Below are 18,710 nucleotides of genomic sequence, written 5' to 3'. Positions count from 1 at the left end.
GTGAGCAGCCCCCATCATCCTGTAGGTGAGCAGCCCCCATCATCCTGCAGGTGAGCAGCCCCCATCATCCTGTAGGTGAGCGGCCGTGGGTGTTCGTCCGTCCCCCTGCCTGCCCACTGCCAACCAGCTGGTGTCTGGGCACACAGATGACGTGGGCTCCTCCAGGACTAATTAGAGCTGGTTGTGTGTTTACCAGGCCTGTGCAGATGAAGACAAAGTGCTTTTCTTCCCCCGTCCCTTCACTCATTGAGCAGAGCTTCCTGCTAGAGCCCTTTTGCAGCTTCACCAACCCAGGCTCTGCTGCCTCCCTTGCTCTGAAGCAGCAAAGCCTCCTCACATCTTGGTGTGCTCTCCTGTAGCATCTCTTGGAGCCAGCTCTGGCAGGCAGGGACGTTATCTCCTCTCTGTTTGCAGCAAGTGGAAGTCGCTGCAGCGTAAACAGCGTGGAAACGGCTTCTTTGTCTGCACGGTTCAGCCTGGAAAGGGTTCCCTTTAATGCAGTGCTGAAATTTTGCTGCAAAAACATACAAACAAGTCTCTGAGGGCCGTGCCTGGAAGGGGTGTAGAGTTCTGGCTAGTGTTCATGTGTGTAAAGGAGAAGTAAACCTGGGACAAACAGAACGCCTCATTCAAATGGTGCTTTATGGCGAGGTGCAGATTTTGGCTGCCATCTGCTCTTGCCCTCTCCTCCGCAGGAGTTTGCACTGACAGAAATACAAACCCCCATCAAGGCAGCCCTGATCTCTCCTCTCTCAGGCAGCAAAATCTCCTCTTTCTGTTTAAAGGACCGTGGCTCCAGTCACTTCCACAAGGACCTGTGATTTCTTTTCCTAAATGCAAGCAGCATCACCTTCCCTGTTAGCTACCAGCGGGTTTTGTGACTGACAGCACCATCAATCTTCATAAGGCCAAATCCTAATTTCCCTGAGCCTCCCGAGCCCTGGGGGATCAGCTGGCTCCACACAAGCGTGGTTTGTCTCTGTCACCGTGACGGGAGGGGACAGGCGTCTGCTCCAGCACCAACTTCGCTGCTTCCCAGTGAGTCACTGGGCAGCCGAGGGCTCTGCGGGTGGCGCAAGCTTGCAGCAGAATCCGGGGGTCACCTGGCAAAGGAGCCTGCTTTGCTTCCTGGAGCAAAAACGAGCTAGGGCAGCATCATTATTCTTATAATTAAAGCCTATTAATTGTGTAGTGGGCTTGTTTACAGGTTTGAGATACTTGGAGTCGGAGACAATTGATGAAGAGAGGGAAGGGGGTGCATTTCAGGCCCTTTTTCAGTGTCTTTTTGCCTTGACCCCTTGGGATGGCGTGGACTGCGCTGCTGCAGCCTGACAAGGGTTGACTTGTCTTCCCATTTTAGGAGTGCCCCTGTTCCCCAGAAGGTGTTGGAGTGCCAGGGCCGCGGTGCAGAGCTTGGGTTTGTCACGGACAGGGAGCTGATCCTTTGCAAATGTCCTTTTGTTGACCTCCGGAAGGTGCTCTCCGTGCCGAGTTCTCGCTGTGCACGGGGCAGATCAGACACAGGCGCCTTCCTGGTGCAGAGGAGCCATCAAGGAGGAGTTAAAGTTCACGCAGCCCTAGAGAGCCCGAGTGACAGAGCAGAGGAGAGCCCTGGGGACACCACTGCTGCCTCCTCCTTCCACCCCGCACTTGTTATTAGAGATCTCTGCTAAAACGGGGACTTTGCTTCTAAATTATCATCCTGTGTCCCGATTTATCTCTGTCTTGCATGTGTAGACGTAATTACCCTCCCTATCTCTGTGGAGGAGCAGTGATGGACAGGCGGCAGGAGGGATGTGACGCAGAGCTGTAGCACAAACTTCACCACTTCACTGTAGGCTCACGAATTGTGCATTGACTCCCCACATCCTCACCCAAGTCTGTAGAATTTGTGTCAGCTTTGGCTTCAGGTTATTGCGCAAATCGGCCCAGGAGGTGGGAATATAAAACCTGAGAGAGCCTGGGGGCTGCTTTTGTTTTGGAAAATAATGAAAAGGAGCTTTTAAAATAAGGCACGATCCCGTTAAAGGTTCTTGCGGGGTGCTGGCAGTGCTGAGATGTGGGTTTGTATCTTCACCTGGAAACCCTCTTCGATTACACCCATTTCCCCAGCCGTGATAGATCTGTGGGTGCGCTGAGGGTCGGATGATCCCAGCACCGTCAGATCTCAGTACCTGCCCTGTCTGTGTGAGCCCCCAGCGCGCTCCCGTTCCTCCTTTCAGCCCTGCCCCAGCTCCCGCCGTGCCCTGCTTTCTGTGCCTGCTTTAATCCCAAACAGCTGCCCCTGTTCCTGTGCTGGGCGTTTTAAACCCCGTGGTCACCGTGCCAACCCCGCAGTGAGTTTTAGGAATCTGCTGGTGCCAACTAGGGCAGGGTCACCAAGTCCTTTCTCCTGTGACCTGAGCTGTGGCGCTCAGCGGTGAACGGGTTACTCTGAACACATCCTCCTGTCGTCTTCTGGGCTTTCTCTGCACAGCTTTAGTGTCAGTCGTCCATAGCCTGAGACGTGAGCCAAGTGATTTAGCTATTCCTCAATATTACACATGAAAAATAATTCGATTTGCGTATGCGGCGTGGAAAAACACTGAGAAGGGGCTGGAATTGGGGAGCTAAATCAAGGAGTCTTTCCCCGAGACCCATGCTGAGGGATGCTTCTCAATTTAAACTGAGGATTAAACGTCGCGTTCCAGTATCTTACATCTGTTAAGGAGATTAAGAACTACAAGTCTGTCTGTGAATATTTCACACCAGGGTAGGTATGAGCCAGTAAACTGCCACCTCATTATCGTTGTCAGACTCCGTTTTAATGAGATTTTTATTAACGACTAATGTGACCTTTTGCTTCCCTCCTAAGTCTCTTATATCGATTTGCCAAGGAAAGCAAAGCCTCTTTTTCTGCTTCCGAGCTGGTTTGAGTAATGGGAGGCCAGGCCTTGTCCTCACCTCTGGATCCTGCCTGCGGACGCAGTCGAGTTCCTGCTCTGCTGGGGAAGGCAGGGAGGGACTGGAGATGCAGAGGGGCTGCAGAAGAGCTGTGCTGTGTAGAAACCATCACATTTGAGGGCAAAATGAGCAGAAGAAGGGGAGCAGTGAGTGGGGACGGAGCCGACCACGCTCCTGGGAGGCATCTGCCTGAGCCCCGTTACTGGGAGGACTGGGACCCACTGGTGGTGCTGCTGTGGGGTGGAGGTTTTCACCCATCAGGGGTTGGCTTCCAGCTTTTCCCGTCAGACCATCGGTGTGCTCCGAGCCGTGCAGCCGCCCTGGGGTCCTCGTGTGTCCCTGCAGTCGCTGGGTTTGTGTTGGTTTCGGTGACCGTGGCTGTCCCTCTCCTCCGCAGGTGCTGCTGAGCCAGGTACATCGGCTGCGGGCGCTCGATTTACTGGGAAGATTTCTGGACCTGGGCCCCTGGGCCGTGAGCTTGGTGCGTGGATGGCGCGTACGCTGTCGTAAAAGCCTTAATTTCCCTCAGCGCAGGCGACAAACGCGAGTGGTGATTTATGGCAGGAGGATGAAGATGCTCCCGGGTTTGACAAGTGCCCGCTGGGTTGCGCATTCCTCGTGCGTGTGAAATGGGGCGAGCATCCCGAACAGGAAAGTGGTTTGTGTGAATCGAGAAGGCCAAAGAGCTGCTCATTTGTATTACTGCAGAGAGGATTTCCTCTGGGGAACAGTTTAGTGTAAAACATCGGAAGGGACAGAACAGGAGGAAATAGCGGGGGCAAATAACAAGGTTTGTCATGTGAAATAAATAACGAAAGGGGAGTGCGCACGTTTGTCAGCTGCTCTCTCAGCTTACTTCTCTTTATCTGTTTGGTCGCTGGGTTTTATAAGCTTTTTGGAGAGGCAGCAGCTGCCTTCTGCCTTTTGGAAAGCGGCTTGCGCAGCGCGGATGATAAATAAGAATTAAAGAGAGGAGCAGTTTAAAACAGTGCTGCAAATGGAGCCGCTTGGTGGTAGCGGTGATGGAGATGAACCACCGGCCGCTGGTGGAATAGCCCTGGGATGGGACTTTGGAGTGGTTGTCTTTACCTTGCTCCTCCACCTCAGCCCAGGCTCCTCTCTGCACGCCTCTGTGGGCAGCTTAGCCCTCGGTGAGGAGAAAGGGAGCATTAAAGTGATTTTAAGCCCTTCTCATATGAGGTGGCCCTTGCTCCGGCTGATCCATGTCGTGTGATGCCTGTGGGCTGCATCGCTGGGGGATGCTCGGCTGCTGCTGGCTTTTGGGGCAATAATATCCCCCATGAGCCCAGTGCTGTGGGTGTAGTCCCCCCATACATTGCCTTTACATTGCACTTGGGGAAGGCATCTGCAGTCACGATGGGGTTCACAAAGGTTTCCCGTGCTGCGTGTGCTCTGATCCCATGGAAAAGGCTGTGTCAGACGAGAGACCTCTGGAATTTCCAGGAGAAAAGCTGTAATTGTGGAGCTTTTGCAGTGTGTTTGCTTGTGAGAGCAAAGGGCCCCATGCGAGGAGGGCTCAGCGCAGCGGCAGGCGCGAAGCAGCGCGGGCTGGGACGAGGCCAAAGTGTAACTGGTGTCTCTGTGGACCAAACCAGTCTGAAAATATCGGTGACGTCCAAGATTAAAACGAGCCACAGACAAATACGCAGGGATCCCCTCTCGGCTAGAAATGCATGAAGTTGTTTTCCACCGGATTTCTCATCCATGTGGTGGGATGCTGAGGTTTCGGGGAGGCCTGTGGGAAGGCCGGGCGCTGATGGGGTCTGCTCTTCTCTCTGATTCCCCAGGCCCTGTCCGTTGGCATCTTCCCCTACGTGCTGAAGCTGCTCCAGAGTTCAGCTCGCGAGCTGCGCCCGCTCCTCGTCTTCATCTGGGCCAAAATCCTGGCGGTGGACAGCGTGAGTACCCCTCACCCTGGGGCTTTGGGCTCTCAGCAGCCCTGTTTGCTTTATCCACTTGCTGTGGAATTGAGGCTTCCTCCTGAAGATGCTGCTTTGTCTGCAGACCAGCGTGTTCTCTCCTTAATTTATTGCATTTGCATGAGAGCTCTGTGACTGGGAAGTCCCATTCCAGTGCCAGCACACTGGGTTCGTTGGCTGCCCACCTCTTCCCACGTACCCAGTTTGCTCTGTGCATTAATGCTGCAACGCCACGTTAACATCGCACGGTTCCTGCTTCCCCTTTGGGTCTGGGCTGTAGGGGCTCGTGGTGAAAGCCTAGGTAAAAAGGTGATTTTTACTGAGGAACACACTGCTGTGCTTGCTGAAGGGGCTCAAAATGCCCTCGTATCCTCTGTCACACACTCACATTCCCCTCAGTTTGTTCCCTTGAGGCTGTTACCAAACTGGTTTGGCTCAGGACGGCTCCTGCCCCTTGTCAAACCAGGCTGTGGGTAGAATCCAGACACAGAACTGCTCTAGAAATACAGCAAAGGGGATTTTGGGGGCTGTGTCTCACCAGTCCTGCACAAGTCCAACGCACACACTGATGTTTGTGTCCCGCAGAAAGGAGGTTGCTCCTGCCATGGCTCCATCATCCTGATCTCCTCTGCAGTGGTTTAGGATGTAAAACCTTTAGGGTTTAAAAACTGAGCCCTGATTTTTAAAGATGGCCTCAACCCGGGCTCTGATTTGTGGGCTCTTGAATAGGAAGGGTTGGACTGGGGCTGGACTGGGTGACCTTTCGAGGTCTCTTCCAACTCCTGATATTCTGTGAGAAGTAATTAAGCAGGTAAATAATTGTAGCTAAATTTGGATATTACACGTATGACTCTGTGGTTTGCAGGTGCAACTGGTTGAGCAGTGCAAAGTGATCAGGAGCGGTGTCTGCAGTTCATTGTGGGCACGATTAGAAGCCGAGGTGAACTTGTCTGAACTGCTTCTGGAAGTGAGATCTTGCCTGTTTGGGGCTTTATTTTTGTTACATCTGCTCCAATTCAGCATGGAGAAGAATATTGAATTTGTTGGAATTCTTCCCCGCTGTTGATCTAGCCTTGTCAGGTTTAGCTTTATAAATACATTTTCATTAACATCCTAAGAGGATTTTGGAAAGCAAAGAAAATGAGAACTATTCATCTTCAGGCTGCTCTTGAGGAGCTCATTTCTGATGCGTTTCTCTCCGCGGCCGACGCTTCAGCCCCAGGTTTGTCCCGGAGCAGGTTCGGGGGTGATTTATGCCCTGGTTTGTGGTGGAGCCCCCCTGGGAGGGCTCTTTGCCCCCTGTCCTCTCCCCCACCATCCGTGGTGCTCCCGTGCTGTTGTATTGCCCCGCTCCTTTGGCAGGCTGCGCTTTAAAGCAAAACCACAGCAAGAAATACTCTTAATTGTTATAGTAGGGTTTCTTGCTGCTGTTTTGCTTCATCACTGGCTCCGACAAACAAGGGGTGCAGGAAGGAGAGGGCAGACCGCACCTTGAGCACTGTGTCCAGTTTTGGTCCCAGCTATCTAAAAAGGATGGGGACAGGTTGGAAAGGTCCAGAGCAGGGCCACGAGGATGCTCAGAGCACTGGAAGAGCTGAGAAAACTGGGCCTGTTCAGCCTTGGGAAGAGAAGGCTCAGGGAGGCCCTGATCACCCTGGACCAGTGCATAAAGGGTGGCACCAAGAGGATGGAGACTCCCTTGAACAAGGAGTCCCATGGAGAAGATGAGGGGTAATGGTCACAGGTAGTGTCTGGAGAGATTCCCATTGAACTGCAGGAGAGATTTATTTACCATGAGATCAATCAGACATTGGAATAAATCTATCAGTGAGATACTGGAATAACCTATCAGTGAGATACTGGAATAACCTATCCATGAGACACTGGAATAACCTATCCATGAGATACTGGAATAATCTATCCGTGAGACACTGGAATAACCTCTCCATGAGAGATCTCCAGGGGAAGTGGTGAATTCCCCTACTCTGGTCAGTTTTTAGAGTCATCTTGACAGGGGCTGACTCCTCTCATTTAAACCATATTTTACCTCGAGAGCTTGGTCTGGATGATCCCTGTGGTCCCTTCCAACCTGGATCCTATGATGCTATGATCCTGCAGCCTGCTGTGATCCTGTTGTGTTACTGTTCACAGCGGAGCTGTGTTCCTCCAGGAAAAGCTCTTCCTGTTCCTTGGTGTTCGTGGGATCTAAGGCAGCATCAGAGCAAGGCTGCTGGCTTTGTGCACGTTGCTTCCCTCCCTTGAGCCTCAGATATTTGGGTAATGATGCAGTGTGACGATGGGATTTGTTGGTGTCTCTTTACCTACCTTATAGCGAAGAGATTGGGTTTGTGAGGAGCAGGAAGTGCCCACGCTGAGAGCGAAGCAGGGGGGAAGCCTGGTTTCTGTGTGGCATTGCACAGGAGTCAGGAAAGCCTCTGGTAGCTGCAGCCTGGCATCAGTCCACCCTGCCCCGCATGCCAAAACCAGCATCCTGACTCCCTGCAGCACTCGGATGTGCTCTTGCATCTCTGCCTCGCCATCCCCTTCCTCTCAACAGCCGGTTCCCTCCTTTGCCTTCTACGCCTGATAAAAAATACATGATCCTGGCATGAAGCGTACGCTGGAACCGGGGGAAGCTAATTGCCAAGTCAGTGTTTCCTCCCTGAAATCTTGGCTTTCCTAGTACGTGTTCATTTGGTTTGACCCCAATGTGTCAGCCTGGAGCCTGTGTCGGTACGTTAGCAGAAACGTGGTGTGCGCCGCGTGCTTCGCTGCTGCCGAAACCCGGGAAACCCTGCGTCATTCTCTTCTGAAGACGGGAGTTGCTCTGTGGGCTCTGTGCGTGGTGGATCCCGTTACTACGTGCTGCTGCTGTGGTGATTTCATCCGCGTTAGCACTCGGCCGAGTAATGCAGAGATTGGTCTCGCTGGGTAGATGAGCTGAAATCTTCTTGTTAAAAAGCTCGTCCCCGCTGGGCAGGAGATTGGGCAGAATATAACAAATGGATATATAAAGAATGAGTAAATCCTCCTCCGGGTTTACTGGTGACCGCTCCGCGATGTGGGTCACCACAGAAACGCGCTGGGTTATGTCCCAGAGCCGTCCTGCTCTGAGGGTGGGATGGGAACGTCCATGGGATGCTGGGTCCTGCATCCTGCCTGAGCGGGAACATCAGCTACGAGGATGCGGGCAGAGCTGCGTCTGTGCTGCCTAAAGGGAAAACGCAGTCGCGTTCCTCCTCGGTTTGCTTTCGCTGGCTCTCAGTACTGATAAGGGTTTAATGTGGGATGGAGGTGTCCAGTTCAACTCTTCCCCAGAGCAGGGAAGTTTTCAGCCCCTGTTTCTGTGGCATTGGAGGTGGCAGAGGGTTCCCGGCTTTCAACACCTCCTCTCGGCCCTTCTCCTGCTGAGATGCTGGGTTACAGCTCCCATGGGGGCCTTGGGCTTCCTTTTGCTTCTCAAATGAAAATGAGAGTTGAGAAAAGGGATGAAGACATGAGAGAGCCGCACGTTATTGGAGGAAAACCCGTTTTTGTGTTGCTGTACTCACGGTGTGTTTCTCTGTCTCGTTTTTCAGTCGTGCCAAGCCGACCTTGTGAAGGACAACGGCCACAAGTATTTCCTGTCCGTTTTGGCAGACCCTTATATGCCAGTAAGGACAAACCATCGTTATTCACACTCCTATAGCATTTCCTTACCCCATTTTAGCTGATCTGGTGCTGCTCTGACGCAGGCGGTGCTAACATAGGACCCCCCCTATGTCCTGTGCCACCCCCTGCTCTACCAGAGGGGGTCATTGGGGATCCAAAACTGCTGCTGCCAGGTCGTGTGATAGAGACGGCCAAACCGAGCCAGAACATACGAACAAACTTCTATATAATACGTGTGCACACTTAAATAAGCCCGGATGATTCAGTGGTGCCGATGGGAGCTGGGGGCTCCTGGGCGCTGGGTGCAGAGGCAGCCGAATTGCGCTGCAGCCTCCCCGGTTCCCTCTGCAGCAGCTTCTCGCTGTTTCCTGTAATATCGGTATTTGTGTGCCTCCTCCACACGGGGAGGATCCTACCCACGCTCTGATGGTGTCTCAGGTGGGTCCAGCGCCAGGGCTGCACGACGAGAGAACTCGGGTTTGTTGTTTTGATGTCACACGAACTGCACCCAGAATAACCTCGCGCTTCAGAAAGCGTGGGATGGAGTTGTCCTCTGACCTGCTCTCTAGGTAACAGTGACTTGTGTGTTGTTTTAAGGCTGAACACAGGACCATGACCGCTTTCATCCTGGCTGTCATTGTGAACAACTACACCACCGGGCAGGTGAGTCCCAGCCTCCTTTATCCCTCATTCCCCTCTCTCTTCTCCGCTTGGGTCAAACTGTCTCTGCTCCGTTAAAGCACAGCCCTGGACTGTGGGGCTGAAGCAGGAGATCGCTTGACGCTGTTTTTCAGTGGATTAAAAGAAAACGTTGACCTGGAGGTGTGACAAACTCGTTATACGTGGCGCTTGGGAGCGGAGGTTAAGGACAGAAGTGCCCCTGGGGGCAGCGCCTGATGGGCTCCTGCAGAAATAGTGCCTGGTTGCTGTCAAATGGGGACTCAGTGGCTGTGACAAAGCTCTTGGGAAGGGTGTGCAGAATGAGCCATAAACCCTGGGGCTCTGACAGATGCAAGGAGTATTTCCAATGAGGAAGAGCCAGGCTTTATGCATTACAGGAAGCATTTCCAGTGCTTAACTAGCTAGGACTGGGTGTAGTTGACCTTCCCTCCACGCTGCTCCCAATGGCATTTTGTACCAGCATCAGTATATAACCGCTGCGTAATTTGTTTCTCTTGATTTCCTGTCTGCTTCAGAAATAATCTTCTCTTTTTGATGATGAGGCGGGAAGCTGCCAGCCAAAATAAATGGCATTGATTTGTGTTGTAGGAAGCCTGCCTTCAAGGAAACCTGATTGCGATTTGCCTGGAGCAGCTGAACGATCCCCATCCTCTCCTGCGTCAGTGGGTGGCCATTTGCTTGGGCCGCATCTGGCAGAACTTCGACTCGGCCAGGTGGTGCGGCGTGAGGGACAGCGCGCACGAGAAGCTCTACAGCCTCCTCTCGGACCCCATCCCGGAGGTAAAAACCCGACTTCGGTCCAATTATCCGAATTCTGGAAGAGGGCTATGGAAAACCAGAGCCGTCCAGAGCTTGGTGTTGTCTGGTTCAAAGGAAATCTTATTGCTGCTGCTTCAAGCACTGCAAATCACAGAATCACTCGGTTGGAAAAACCCTCTGAGATCATCACGTCCAACCGTTCCTGTCTACCCCCTAAACCATATCCCTAAGTACCTCATCTACCCGCTCTTTAAACACATCCAGGGATGGTGACTCCACCACCTCCCTGGGCAGCCTGTGCCAGCTTCTGACGACCCTCTCAGTAAAGAACTTCCTCCTTATCTCTGACCTGAACCTCCCTTGGCACAGCTTGGTGCCGTTTCCCCTTGTTCTATCCCCCATCACCTGGGAGCAGAGCCCAGCACCCACCTCTCCACAAGCTCCCTTGAGGCAGTTGTAGGTGGTGATGAGGTCTCCCCTCAGCCTTCTCTTCTCCAGGCTAAACAAGCCCAGTTCCCTCAGCCGCTCCTCATCAGGCTTGTTCTCCAGAGCCCTCCCCATCCTTGTGGCTCTTCTCTGAACACGCTCCAGAATCTCAACATCCTTCTGATAGTGAGGGGCCCAGAACTGAACACAGCACTCGAGGTGCGGCCTCACCAGTGCTGAGTACAGGGGGATGATCACCTCCCTGGCCCTGCTGGTCACACTGTTTTGAATACAGGCCAAGATGCCGTTGGCTTTTCTGGCCACGTGGGCACAGTGCTGGCTCATGTTGAGCCGACTGTCAACCAACACCCCCAGGTCCTTCTCCTCCAGCCCTGCATCCAAGCCCTGCAAGGGAAGTCACCGCAGCAGTGCAGGGGGAGTTCACGCAGCCCCAAAGTCCTGGAGTTAGGAAACAACACAAATTTTGCTTACTTGCATATCAGAAGCTTGTTAAAATTGTAGTCCCAGAGCGCACTGTGTATTGCAAAAACCCCTGTAGTCTTTTTGGCTGAGCATGAAAGCCGTTCTCCTGCTGGTACGTGTGAAAATACCCCTTTAATTGAGTGTTCTACCTTCGTGACAAACTCTCCGAGAGAGGAGCGGCTCCTGTGCCGTGACAGAGCCCGTCAGCCCCAGTGTGGTCCCATCGGGTGTGGGAGCCTGGACATGAACACCCCCACCACCGTTTTGGGATTAGAGATGAGTCCCCTTCACCCTCAGGCTCTGTCCTGCATCCTCCACCTCCTCTGAGGCTGGGAGAGCACCGAGCATCTGCTCCCTCTGCGTGAGCTCAGAGTTTCCCCTGATTTCAGCTGCTGTTTTCTCCCATTTTCCATCGCCCTCTGCCTCTCCGTAAGCCCTTCTCTGCAGACGGCGGCTCAGCTCTTATTAAACAGCCTCACAGCCCGGCAGCAGCTCCCTGCGTACCTTATTCCCGATAATTAATATTCTAGGCAACGTCAGCTGGAAAAATCACCCATGGGAAGGTCACCGGGTATTCTGGGAAATTAAATATACTCCTGCTTGTGTGAATACTGAGAACTCAGCGCTTTGCTGAGCCTGGTTTGGGTTTTACTCTCCGTGAGCTTCTGTTTAGCTCTTGCTGTTTACCTGACACAGAAGTCCGGGTTTCCAGAGATGCCGTTTGTGGGGCTGCAAAATCCCCCCGGTGAATTTGGGGCTGCAAACAAAGGGGAAACGATAAGGAGGGTTTGTGTCTCACAGGTTCGCTGTGCTGCAGTCTTTGCACTGGGAACATTTGTGGGCAACTCGGCCGAGCGGACCGACCACTCCACCACCATCGACCACAACGTGGCCATGATGCTGGCCCAGCTCATCAACGACGGGAGCCCCATGGTCAGGAAGGTACGGCCAGGCCGGCGGCGCACAGTGCTGAGGAGCTCTGCACCGAGTCTGGTCAGAGCGTGTGGTATTTGATGGACTTTGCCCTGGATTTGGCTCATTTGGGAGTATCTGTTTCATTGGGAAGTCTTTTAACCGGTCCCTGAGGAGCACCAGTGATGTCGGTGCAAGCAGCAGCATCGCCCGCCTGCTGGGGCTGAGGCCTGGGTGCTGAGCCCCACGCTCAGGGTGCTCATGCTCTGGGATGCTGCTTTATCCTCTCGCCCTTTTTCCATGCACATACAACATTTCCTTTACTCTGCAGTGCAAGGAGCTTGCTGACAGGAAAAATACAGCACAGGGCGGTTTGTCAGCGCGTCCAGGTGCTGATGTGGCTGCTGTTCACATCCAAATGTTGCTGCTGTTCAGATCCAAGTGTTCCTGCTGTTCAACAGCAACCTCTGCTTTAGCTCTCGTATTCCTCTAAGCACATGGCTGAGATAGGAGCCACGATCTCAAGGTTTTGGGGGAATTTGTATGTCCTGTTATTGTTTTTAATTTAAAGGCAATAGGAAGATGGGGATGAGGCAGGAGAGCAATGGCGCTGGAGTCTATTCAGGTGCACAAGCTGAGAGCTCCTGCTGGGCAGCTCTTCCATTAAGGATCTTCTGTTGATTACTGGTTTGATTGCGAAATCTGACAGTACAGGATCTCGGGTGTGAAATGAAGCAGTAATGCATTGCTGGAAACACGGGGCGTGTGGCAGTCCCTGGGGAGGAGGAGGAGGAGGAGGAGGAGAGGGAGCGAGGGCGCTGCTCGGTAAAACGTCGTGCTGCTGCAGAGTAATTCCTCATGCTTTGGGGAATTGCAATTTCTGATGTGCCATTGTACATCAGCAGTACATGAAATATTTTTTGACGTCCTGGATTGCTCCTGATGGGTGTACTTGGGTGTCCTAACGCTTGTGTTTACCTAACTGGCACATCAATACCCTGACAGTTGTCAGCGGCATTGTGAGGATTAATTTTTGTTGTCTCGTCCCAGCATTTAATCAGTTTAATTCAGGAGAGAACGGCGTGTCACACTGTATGCTCTTTGAGATTCATAAATCTCCCCTTTGGAGATTAGTCCCCTGAGCAGAGAACAGCAACCAAAGCCTCAGGTTTGCTGTTTCCCAGCGCCTAGCGAGCGGTACCGACCTGAGGGTCTGATCTGCACCTTCCCCACCCTGCCCACCCACCCTGGTAGTTCAGGCTCTCAAGCTGCAGCTATGAAATGAATGGACTGATCACAGAACCACACATGGTTTGGGCTAGAAGGGACCTTAAAGCTCCCCCAGTCCCACCCTGCCACGGGCATGGACACCTCCCACTAAACCAGGCTGCTCCAAGCCCCGTCCTGCCTGGCCTTGGGGATCCCTCACAGGACGACAGCACCGTTCTCGTGTTTGCTGCTGACCAGCTCAGTGGTTCGGCGTAGGATTCAAAACATTACTCACTAATATCAACGTTAGTGACCATATTGTTCTGTGTTTGCCTTCGATCTATTGCTCCTCACCTGCGTAACCATGAAATACCTGTTTCCTCTTCCCACAGGAGCTGGTGGTGGCCCTAAGTCACCTGGTGGTTCAGTACGAGAGCAATTTCTGCACCGTCGCCTTGCAGTTCATGGAGGAGGAGAAGAATTACCCTCTCCCTTCTCCAGCTGCCACAGGTCGGTGTTCTGCGTCGGCGTGGGCAGGAAACGCGGCCTGAAAGCACCTGGCAACTTTTATTGGAGCAGTTTGCCCAACGCTATTGAATTGCTGCTGGTGGTGATTTGTCAAACAGCACCATTGCCGCCGAGTTGAGTGAGGTGGTGGGAGTCGCTCTGGTGTTTGTTTAGTGCTGTAATATATTGCCCTGGAGAAAAGCATCCTCCGCTGAGTGTCCATGTAAGACACAGCCATAGCTCACCGGGAAGCGGTAGAGATTGAACCCCTGTCAAATTCAAAGGGGTTCCCTTCAGATCAAGACTGAAGTCTATTTGCAAGGCAGTACACACCTTACCAGACCTTGTTTCCCCCTCAGATTATACCTGAAACTTCAGCATCGTGTTGGCCTGATGAGAAACCAACCGTACTTTGTGCTCTGTACTTGTGGCCTCATCCCTTTTGCTGGGTCTGAATGAAAAGCCCTAATGAAATTGTTGCTAACCTCACATTTTCTTCAGCTGCTCAGTGCATTGGAAATCTTGCAGGATAACGGGACTATTGCAGTGGGAACTTGGAGACCAGAGCACGTGGTGTCTCTGCAGTGAGCAGTTTAATCTCCCTATTGTCTGAATAATTCAATCATATTGAAAAATAAACTTCTCCACATGTGTCCTTTTTGCTGCAGGAAATAAATATTACATGCAGGTTATATATTGCTTTTCCTTATCCAAAAAAGAGCCCTGAAGTATTTTTATAAGGAGGATGCACTGGAAGCGCTGGTCCCACCGCCACAGTGCAGCCACCTCTGCAGTGAGATAAAATAGCTTGGGAAGTGAGAAGGATCCAGGTCACGGGTGAATATGAGCTGTGAAACCAAGCCCGAAATTTGGTCAGGAAAGCAGCATTTTCGTAACTCTCTATAATGAGAAAACTTAGCAGGATTTTAATGAGCAGGAGCAGACAGCAGCCTGCGGGTGCTGCCTGACCGGTGTCTGCTGCAGCAGCACGGCCCAGCACGGCGCCTGGGCAGCGGCCTGGAGAGGAGCCCTCGTGCCTCTGGGTCCTCTGCAGGCGCTGGCACAGCTCGGCTCTCCTGGGTTTATGGGATGGACCAGCACCAGAGCCTGAGCAGCAGAGACATGCGGTCCTTGCTCATTACATGCACAGAGCATCCTCTGTCATACCTCCTTCTGCCTTAGCCTAAGGGGCAGTGTGTCCGTGGTGTTCACGTTGGTGGTATTTGGGTTGTGTATTTGCTGGGAAATAACCAAGTGGCCGTGATGGCTTTGGTTCCGTCTGTAATTGCCGGGTTTTTGCATCCGCAGAGGGCGGGAGTTTGACGCCGGTGCGAGATGGTCCATGCACGCCCAGGCTGCGCTCAGTCAGCTCCTACGGCAACATCCGAGCGGTCACCACGGCTCGAAACCTCAACAAGTCCCTGCAGAACCTCAGCCTGAATGAAGAATGTAAGAGACCTCGCAGAATCCTTCTGTTTTAGATTGCCCCTTCTTGCCCCCGCTCCTGCAAGCCAGGAAATACCACGGGCAAAACAACACGAGCTGGGGCTCACATTCAGCCCAGGCCATCCAGCTCCACGGGCTTAGATGAGAAGCCTCCTCATAATTAGATTTCATCTTCTGGTCATTAGTATTGATTTTTCTGAGAGTTTGGGGACTGAAAAGGTACCTAACATACATGGATTTTTACTGAATCATTACTGATCTCTTGATGCTTGCTCTGTATTTTAAACGTTCCATGTTTAAAAGGGGACGTTGTGGATTTGCCTACACCTTCATTGAGCACTGTAGGATTTATTCCCGGGTAAACCTGCTCCCTCACCAGTTCTTGTTTCAGCCTCTGCCCCTTTCCTTTGGCAGCTGGGAGCTCTGTTGCGTTTTCTCCCGGGAACCTCAGCACCAGCAGCAGCGCCAGCAGCACCCTGGGCAGCCCTGAGAACGAGGAGTACATCCTGTCCTTCGAGACCATCGACAAGATGAGGCGCGTCAGCTCCTACTCCTCCCTCAACTCGCTCATAGGTGAGCAAAACCCTCCTGCCCTTCCCCTGGGGTGGCGTTTCCTCACCTGCTTGCACTGGCCGTTGTGGGAAGTTTGGATCTTGGCTCTGCTGGGTCTTCATCCAGCGCTGCTCGTGCACCTGGCGAGGCCGCAGGCAGAGCAGAGCCCTCCCTCATTTCCAGAGGGCTTTGGCTCCAGCTGCCACCTCACAGCCATGGACAGGGTCCTGGGAGGAGTTTATACACAAAAAATACAGGAATTCTACATCCATTGCGGCTTCACTGGCTGAGGGTGAAAGGGAGGAGTCCCCACCCCATGGCCACAGCAGCGGGGCACTGGCACCAGCTGCACATTCCTCGTGTGGCTCCCATTTCTGTTCAACACAGCCCTTGGCTGTGTTATTCATCCAAGCTTCCTTACCCAGCTCAGGTCCTGTGCAGGTTTATGTGTGCAGTGGTAAAAATAGGACATAAAAAAGAAGAGGCTGTGTCCTAAAAGCAAAAGGACTGAATGTTTCATAGAAACCTGCTTCTGTGTGAGAAGTTCCATGGCTGATCCCGCTGCCTGCAGTCCCCTCTCTGATTTCCTCCTGGATCAGCAGCTGTAGCAGCACTGAGCTTCCAACACCGCTCACCAGCCCCTTTCTGTCCCGGTGTCTGACTCTGGTGATGCACACAGCTCTGCACAGAGCTGTGGCACAGACAGACAGGAAATTTTATTTGTATTTATGCACTGTGTGGCTGATTTGCATGTAATGGATTATTTGCATTTCTTTTATGGAGCAAAACTGGGATGTTGATATCAAGCCGGTTCAACTGGGTTGTTTCCCAAGTAACTCTCCCAGTCGTGTCTGCTGCTGTAGCATCATTTGAAACTGGCTGTGCTTTTCCAAACAGCCTAACCCGTCTGGGGATGGCAGCACAGGCAGCGTGCAGCAGGACCTGGCTGTTGGAACGGGTCCTTGCAGGGAGCAGCAGAGGAAAGCTGGGGGCAGCCTCTCTGGTTTCTTTGTAAGCAGTAAACGTGCCCATATTTTCCTGGCCTTCAGAAATCAGTGGAAAGAGAGCAGTGGAGCAGAGAGGAGCCCACCTGGGCGACAGGCTTGCCTTGGCTGAAGGGATGTTTTGCTCTGCTCTGTGTTTTCTGGAAGAGGTAACGGTGATTTGGCTGAAACCTCCTGGGGTTGTAACTGCCCCTGAGGCCGTTTAAAGCCGTGTGCTCGTTAGAAAATTAACAGATTCATTTGCTTTTTTCTGGTAAGGGAATTGGATTTTCTAAAGCGTGACAGGAACGTTAGGAAATTTCTCTCCATCTTAAGCTAGAACTGGAGTTTTCCTCCTTTCCAGGCCGGTGTCTGGGCTGTGCGTGTCTCACAGGAGCTGTGTGGCTCGGTTGAGGATGAATCCAAGGATAAGGGAACCAAAGGGAGCAGTTCCCCAAAGCCCCCTCGTTCCCGTTCAATCACAAGAGCTCTCACCCAGCTGGAAATGACAGAGCTCACAGGAGTGTTTAAAATTCATAACTCTCGCAGAATCCCATTACCTCCAGTGCTTGCCTGCGGAAAGCCGGGCTGCTCTCATTTCCAGGGCAGGATCACAGCTTGCAGCCCGCTCTGTGCTCCCCAGGGAAAGGGTTTGCAAAATGCCAGCAGCTCGGCCGCCCTCGGCAGCGCCGTGGCTGCTCTGGAGCCAGCCTGGGCGTGCGGTAACCCCTTTCTTCAACGTTTTAAATGCAATAAAACGCTGTTACGGCGAGCGAGAGCGGGCAACGCGGAGGAGTCCAGCTGGGCGATGAGCTGGTCTGGGTTCAGGAAGGGTTTTGCTCTGCTCTCTGTCTTTTGGAAGGTGGTTTGGCTCTGCAGTCTTGACTCTGCCAAATATTTCAGATGGGCAGAGCAGTAAATAGGAGAGTAGGGGCACATGGGTGGAATGAAACCAAAGCAGAAATCCAGTCCGTGCTAATAAAACCAGACACTTCCAGCCCCAGTTCAGCTCTGTGCTGTACTCCGCATTCCCGACATCGATTCGCTGATGCTCAAGGCTTCCTTCCCCTCTTGTGGTTTTGGGAACGTGGTGCTAGAGGGATTATTCTGGACCAGTCTCTCCACTTCACTGACACTGCAGCAGCACACGATGTTCTTCTTCCCATAAACTTGAGGGGAAAAAACCTCTGCATCCCTTCTTGTGCCATTTTACAAACAGCTTCCTCACTACGTGTGGGCCAAATGGGTGCCTCGAAATGCACTTTTAGTCCAGATGTGCTGGTTTTGGGGCAGGCTGTTCCTTGGCCATGCAGACATTTATTTCTGGGCTGCATTTGCAAGCTGGCAAGAGGCAGTTGTTTGTGAAGTCAACAAGGACTCGGTTTGGAGGGGAAGCGAAGCCTTGCTGCTTTGCCATGCACCTGGTCATTAATCATCGCGTCCTGGAAATTTTCAGTTTAGCTTGGTTTTAGGAAAGGAAAAGAGAAGGAGCTGCGGTGGGGGGTTTGCATACCTTGAGGCTGATTATTCACATCCAAACTGCGTGATGAAAGCTTTTGTCCTGCAGAGAGCATCGCTGGAAAGATTCTATTAGAGAGTGATCACAGAGGGAGGAAAATCAATCTCGGGGTTATGAAATGCTGGGGAATGGTTCCCCTCTCCAGCGGGAGAGACTGGGGACAGAAAACAGTTGGCTGTGTCACAGGATCTGTTCTGAAGAGCAGCCCTGAAGTGATGCAGGGGACAGTGACCGCAGCAAATGCGAGAGGCGGCGTTGGGACAGGCAGAGCCTCCTGCACCCTCACTGGGCAATGTATTTAAATGCAGTCACGATGAGAAGTCACTGGTAACCAGCAGTATTGGTAGCAGGAAAACACAGGGACCTGCGTGGGTTTTGGAAGCAGAAGAGGTTTCCTGTCAGTTCATGGGATGCACCCAACACTGCAGAGGTGAGACATGGGAGCCTGAGGCAGCGGCCAGGGATGGTCCTGCACAGCGCAGGAAGCCAGGACCCAGCTTGTGTGGTGCTGCTGGGGGCACCAGGATGAGGACAGAGCAACATGGTTGGGTTTTTGGTTCCATTTTCCCCCCATCACACCGGTATTTGCCCTGGCCTTGTTCCTGTTCTCAATGGAAAAGGTTTGGAGATGTGGTGGTCACGACAGCCCCGGTGCAGGCCGAGTACCAGCTCTGAGGGAATGTCCTTTTCCTAACGAGC

The 18,710-nt window shown here is 52.6% G+C and overlaps 1 protein-coding gene across 1 annotated transcript in view; it reads left to right on the top strand.

The window, feature by feature from the left end:
• Positions 1 to 3,340: 3,340 nt before the first annotated feature.
• Positions 3,341 to 18,710, top strand: part of LOC104543127 (regulatory-associated protein of mTOR) — a gene marked incomplete at both ends in the record, with an annotated part of 34,066 nt that continues 18,696 nt past the window's right edge. The window contains 9 exons of the mRNA XM_010187663.1: positions 3,341 to 3,424; positions 4,752 to 4,862; positions 8,462 to 8,536; positions 9,132 to 9,197; positions 9,804 to 9,995; positions 11,685 to 11,825; positions 13,397 to 13,514; positions 14,820 to 14,960; positions 15,372 to 15,530. Of these exons, the coding sequence (XP_010185965.1) occupies positions 3,341 to 3,424; positions 4,752 to 4,862; positions 8,462 to 8,536; positions 9,132 to 9,197; positions 9,804 to 9,995; positions 11,685 to 11,825; positions 13,397 to 13,514; positions 14,820 to 14,960; positions 15,372 to 15,530 (1,087 nt within the window). The remainder of the gene's footprint in view (positions 3,425 to 4,751; positions 4,863 to 8,461; positions 8,537 to 9,131; positions 9,198 to 9,803; positions 9,996 to 11,684; positions 11,826 to 13,396; positions 13,515 to 14,819; positions 14,961 to 15,371; positions 15,531 to 18,710) is intronic.

This window comes from Mesitornis unicolor, unplaced genomic scaffold, assembly GCF_000695765.1.
Source record: "Mesitornis unicolor isolate BGI_N332 unplaced genomic scaffold, ASM69576v1 scaffold1357, whole genome shotgun sequence".
Classification (NCBI taxonomy): domain Eukaryota; kingdom Metazoa; phylum Chordata; class Aves; order Mesitornithiformes; family Mesitornithidae; genus Mesitornis; species Mesitornis unicolor.
The sequence above is the reverse complement of the archived record's forward strand: the minus strand, read 5'-3'. Positions and strand labels throughout refer to the sequence as shown.